The 5847-nt window shown below is 45.0% G+C and overlaps 1 protein-coding gene across 1 annotated transcript; it reads left to right on the plus strand.

The window, feature by feature from the left end:
• The first annotated feature begins 259 nt into the window (after positions 1–259).
• On the plus strand, positions 260–4779 carry CD24 (CD24 molecule). The gene is made up of 2 exons (XM_011996261.1): positions 260–965; positions 2794–4779. Exons 1-2 carry the CDS (start codon positions 750–752, stop codon positions 2956–2958), a joined length of 381 nt encoding a protein of 126 aa, XP_011851651.1. The 5' UTR covers positions 260–749; the 3' UTR covers positions 2959–4779.
• Positions 4780–5847: the final 1068 nt, after the last annotated feature.

Here is a 5847-nt window from a genome sequence, read left to right on the forward strand (position 1 = left end):
ACGCTGTCTGAGAAAAGCCATTTTATATGGAAATGTTCGTTGGGTGACGATTATCCAGTATTATTAATCGAATGAGCTCAGGGCCGTGCCCGGAGTGGGGGCGGGGGAGATGGACCAGGTCCCGGGGGGCCGTCCTGCGCCCCTATTTCGGGCCACGGACAGGGACTGGGAGAGAATCTTGCTTAGCTGACCAGGGGAGAGGGCCATGTGGACCCCATTTTTCCACTCCCTTGCGTGCTGCCCCCTCCCCTCCCACGGCCCTGGGAACAATGCAGCTCCGCGCGCGGGCTGAGAGGACTCTGCCCCACCCCAGGTTCCACGCTGTCCCTTCCCAGGCGGCCAGGTGCCTGCTTGCCACTTTCACCCAGAGGCCCGAGGTGCCAGCACGGATTAGCGCCTGGAGAGCTCAGGCTCCCGGGCGACGTCGTCCCTGGGTCCCCTGAGGACCCGCTTCCCCCTACGAGTGTCTTCGCGCTCCCCGAGCTCTACACAAAGAGAGGCGACGTCCCTTTCGGGGAGGGCGGCTTACGCCCATCCTCCACCCTCGGAGTTGGACTGGGGATCCCGCAGAAGCTACGGCTATCCGGCTCTTTTTAAATCCCAGTCCCGGGAGGTTCGGCGCTGGAGCCGAGGCGGGGACCCTCTCCTGACGCTGCGCTCTCTGCGAGGCAATCTTTCACGTCCATTGCTTGTCATCTTAGGATCCCCATGTTATTTTAGCCCAGATTGGCTAGTTCTGGGGAGGCGGCATGGTGGGACGATTCTGTCCCGAGTCCCCGCCAGGCTTTGTCCGGGTCGCCGCTACCAGCGCCTTCTCCCTAGACCCTCTATCCGGGGAATCTCGCCTGGGGTGCGGGTACCGGGGACCGCGCGGCGCTGCCTCGTGGGTGGATGGATGCACCGTGCCGGCGAGGGAGACCGGGGGCTGGGCCTGGGAGACCCTAGCGGGGGCAGGGGATAAGAAGGTACGTTTGTCCGGGGGAGTTCGGGTTTGGGGGATGGGAGTGACGGCTCTCCAGCGCCTTCGGTTGGGGTTAATAGAGGACTGTCTCTGGGGCTTCTCCCCCAAAAGTTGGGCGCGCTGGGCCCTCCGTCCCCAGACATCGAACGTCTGGGCTCACCTGGGAGTGCAGCCTGAAAATGTGGAGCGCTCTTCCCCACCGCGGGCCGGGTAACCGTACCCTATTGTCTTCCTCCCAGTCCGCTGCGCTCCCGAGCCCTCCTCAGTTCTTTGATGGGGGAGGGGCGCGGCCGCGAGAAACCGGCCCCCTCTACTCCCCGCCCCATCGTCTCTCCGACCAGATTTTTTCCTCCAACATTGTAAGTGAGAAGTTTTAATAATGCGAATAAATCTAACTTGGGAGAGAAAATTTTGTTTAGTGTCAGTTTAATAAACATACATTTTTGTTGGTGGATCTTTAGATCCTCAGATTGATACACCGGGTTTTAAAAAGAAAATATCACCTGCTGCACTAAAACTAATTGTATGAATAAAGAACAGGTTACTTTCAGGGATCCCAAACAAGGTGTCCAAAACAGGCACCCTGTTTTAAGTAAATTACCATATTAATGCTTTTCTTTATTGGGAGTGCCATTTCCTGATGGGACACACTAAATCTTGCACACAGTAGGTGCCCAATAAATAAATTGGACTTGATACAGATTTTTTTGTTGTTGTCACTAATCTATTTTGGATAGAATTTGTACATTTCTTTAGTCAATATTTGTTTAAAGACCTTATGGATTTTACAACAAAAGGAGCTGGTGCTGATGTAGGAGGGCTTTATCTTTGGATTAATAGGCAGCCAAATGTACATGGGGCCCAGACTCTTGCCTGGTGCCACGTCCTCCCTCCCGCCTGTAATCAGAAGCCCTTGTAAACCCTCCCTTGCAGTGAGGGCTGAAAACTCCGATCTGCCTTTGTTCCATGACAAAAGAGAGATTATCACGTGCCCTACTGGACTGTGCATTTCGTGGCTTGAAAAATCAGTGGTGAATGATGCCACTCAGACGCTGGGACACTGGGAGAACCTTGGTTCTTGGCCACAGCACTGAGCTTAGTGACCAGTGAGGCTGCTGCTGGTGAAACTTAACACCATACCCTCTCCTTGTCTTTTGTGAAATCGTTCCGACCTCATGGTGTTTTCTTGAAGTCATTCTGCCTTAAAGGAAAGACTCATTTTCTCTTTCAATTTAACACAAATATTGTGGCCATTTTTTAGAAGAATTATTTCAAATTTCAAAGGAGAAGATAAGACTGCAGTTCCCCCCTTAAGGAAACGGCTAAATTTCCAAGGCTGTATTAAATGAGTATGTGAAAGTTACCTAGCAAATCCAGGATAGACACTGACCCAATTAATTCTAGTTCCGTAAGTCTCAGTTACAATATTTAAAAATCCCCATTTTTTTGTGCAACTTTAAAATCTCTCCCTTTCTGCGAAAATAGACCTTATTGCAATGCCATTAAGTCAATATAATCTCGGAAACCGAATTAGTTAACTTGGTCCTTTTTTCCTTTGCAAAGAAATAAAAACAGGAGTTATAGTTATTGAATAACTTTTTTGTTCTTGTTGCCACTTGGCATTTTTGAAGCATCTCTAGGTAGTTTGTTTTGAAACTAAAGAGAATGACCTTGGTGGGCTGAGCAAGAATTTAGAATTTAATGATGTTGGGTAAGAGAACAATGGTAAGAGAGCAATCTAAGAATATATCACCTACTTTAATTTTATATTAGAGTATGCGGAGGTAGCTGTGATGTGGAAATTTATCCATGTAACTTTTTATGTATTTTAGATGTATTCCACTGCAACGACTTTTACACCACTTTCAAGTACCTCCTCCCCGAATACGACTACCCCAAATGCAGCTAATACCACCACCAAGGCGGTTGGTGGTGCCCTGCAGTCAACAGCCAGTCTCTTCGTGGTCTCACTCTCTCTTCTACATCTCTACTGTTAAGAGACTCAGGCCAAGAAACATCTTCTAAACTTCCCCATCTTCTAAACCCAATCCAAATGGCGTCTTGGCAAGGAAAAACAGGTCTTCATTGAATCTACTAATTCCACACCTTTTATTGACGCAGAAAATGTTGAGAATCCCAAATTTGATCTGCTTGAAGAACATGTGAGAGGTTTGACTAGATGATAGATGCCAATGTTAAATTTGCTGGTGTTTCACGTACAAGATGAAGGAGAGGCAACATCCAAAATAGCTTAAGACATGATTTCCTTGAATGTGGTTTAAGAAATATGGACACTTAATTCTACCTTGAAAAATAAGAATAGTAATAAAGGATGTGATTGTGGAATGGAGATTCAGTTTTCATTTGGTTCATTAATTCTATAAGGTCATAAAACAGGTAATATAAAAAACTTCCATGATTCTATTTATATGTACATTAGAAGGAACTTCCAGGTGTTACTGTAATTCCTCAATGTATTGTTTCGACAGCACTAATTTAATGCTGATATACTCTAGATGAAGTTGAGCTATCGCTGTTCTCTTGGGAACTGAACTCACTTTCCTCTTGAGGCTTTGGATTTGACATTGTATTTGACTTTTTACGTAGTAATTGACATGTGCCAGGGCAATGATGAATGAGAATCTACCCCCAGGTCCAAGCATTCTGAGCAACTCTTGATTATCCATAAAGAGTCAAATGGTAGGCATTTCCTATCACCTATTTCCATTCAACAAGAACACTACATTCATTTAGCTAAACAGATTCCAAAGAGTAGAATTCCATTGACCGCAATTAATTTCAAAATACTTTTTATTATTATTATTTTTTAGATGGAGTCTCACTTTGTCACCCAGGCTGGAGTGCAGTGGCGCGATCTCAGCTCAGTGCACCCTCTGCCTCCTGGGCTCAAGCGATTCTCCTGCCTCAGCCTCCCAAGTAGCTGGGATTACAGGCACCTACCACCATGCCCGGCTAATTTTTGTAATTTTACTAGAGAAAGGGTTTCACCATGTTGCCCAGGCTGGTTTCGAACTCCTGACCTCAGGTGATCTGCCTGGCTTGGTCTCCCAAAGTGCTGGGATTATAGGTTTGAGCCCCCGCGCCCAGCTGTCAAAACGCTTTTTATATCTGCATATGTTGAATACTTTTTACAATTTAGAAAAATGATCTGTTTTGAAGGCAAAATTGCAGATCTTGAAATTAAAAAGGCAAAAATGTAAAGGAATCAAAACCGTAAATCAAGTATTTGGGAAGTGAAGACTGGAAGCTAATTTGCATTAAATTCACAAAAACTTTTATACTCTTTCTGTATATACTTTTTTTTCTTTAAACAGTTATGGATCAGAATAGCCACATTTGGAACACTTTTTGTTATCAGTCAATATTTTTAGATAGTTAGAACCTGGTCCTAAGCCTAAAAGTGGGCTTGATTCTGCAGTAAACATTTTACAACTGCCTCAACACACAGAAACCTTTTTAAAAATAGACACTCCCCGAAGTCTTTTGTTCGCATGGTCACACACTGATGCTTAGATGTTCCAGGAATCTAATATGGCCACAGTAGTCTTGATGACCAAAGTCATTTTTTTCCATCTTTAGAAAACTACATGGAAACAAACAGATTGAACACATCTGAAGCTACTGTGTGTGTGAATGAACACTCTTCTGCTTTATTCCAGAATGCTGTACATCTATTTTGGATTGTATATTGTGTTTGTGTATTTATGCTTTGATTCATAGTAAATTCTTATGTTATGGAATTGATTTGCATTGAACACAAACTGTAAATAAAAAGAAAGAAATGGCTGAAAGAGCAATCTTGCATTTTAAGTTTGTCCAGTATGAGGAATACTTTGTGGGTAATCATGGTTCTATGAGCCTGCTAAAATTTTTAAAAATAATTAACACATTTTTGGGATTTTTTATTTTTTATTTTTGGAGAGACAGGGTTTCACCATGTTGTCCAGGCTGGTCGCGAACTCCTGGGCTCTAGTGATCTTCCCGCCTTGTGTTAGGATCCCAAAGTGTGAGGATTACAGGCATGAGCCACCACTTCTGGCCCCAAGTCTGTTAATTTAAACCATAGGGATATACCTCAGTATTTTTCTTTTTCTTTCTTTCCTTTTTTTTTTTTTTTTTTTGAGACAAAGTTTTACTGTGTCACCCAGGCTGGAGTGCAGTGGTGTGATCTTGGACATTTAAACTGAGATCCAAATGGCAAGACAATTGTAGGAGGATCTGAGGAAAATTCCCTGGTAGAAGGAACAGTATGTGCCAAGTCCACGATCCTGCAGCAATTTTTCCCCTATCTACAGGTCCACAGATCCTTTTGGTTATCTGTCTACCTACCTACCTACCTACCTACCTACCTACCTACCTACCTACCTATCTATCATCTGTCTGTCTAATTTATGAGATGGGTCTTACTATGTTGTTCAGGCTGGTCTTGGACTTCTGGGCTCAAGTGATCCTCCTGTGTTGGCCTCCCAAAGTACTGGGATCACAGGCCTCCCAAAGTGCTGGGATTACAAGCCACCATGCTTGGCCCTCTTTGGTCATCTAAATTGTCACTTCCATATGCTCCTTTCACGCCCCTGAGTTCCTCTGAGGCCCTTCAAGTGCGTTCCGAGGTGACTGAGGGACAACCTGGAAAGGCAGGCTGGAACTTGGGAGTATGTGGAAGTTGTAGTCTACAAGTTTCCTTCCTTCCTCCCTCCTTCCCTCCCTCCCTCCTTTCTTTTCTTCTTTCTTTCCCTTTCTTTCCCCTCCCCTCCCCTCCCCTCCCCTCTCCTCTCCTCTCCTTTCCTTTCCTTCTTTTTTGAAACGGAGTTTCGCTTTTGTTCCCCAGGTTGGAGTGCAATGTCACCATCTTGGCTCACTGCAAC

This window comes from Mandrillus leucophaeus, unplaced genomic scaffold, assembly GCF_000951045.1.
Source record: "Mandrillus leucophaeus isolate KB7577 unplaced genomic scaffold, Mleu.le_1.0 Scaffold507, whole genome shotgun sequence".
NCBI classification, from domain to species: domain Eukaryota; kingdom Metazoa; phylum Chordata; class Mammalia; order Primates; family Cercopithecidae; genus Mandrillus; species Mandrillus leucophaeus.

Bases quoted from the DNA above. Each gene is read 5' to 3' on its own strand.
- CD24 (XM_011996261.1), top strand. From the start codon at position 750: ATGGTGGGACGATTCTGTCCCGAGTCCCCGCCAGGCTTTGTCCGGGTC. The intron at 966-2,793 runs GTACGTTTGTCC...TATGTATTTTAG, and splicing joins CGGGGGCAGGGGATAAGAAG to ATGTATTCCACTGCAACGAC.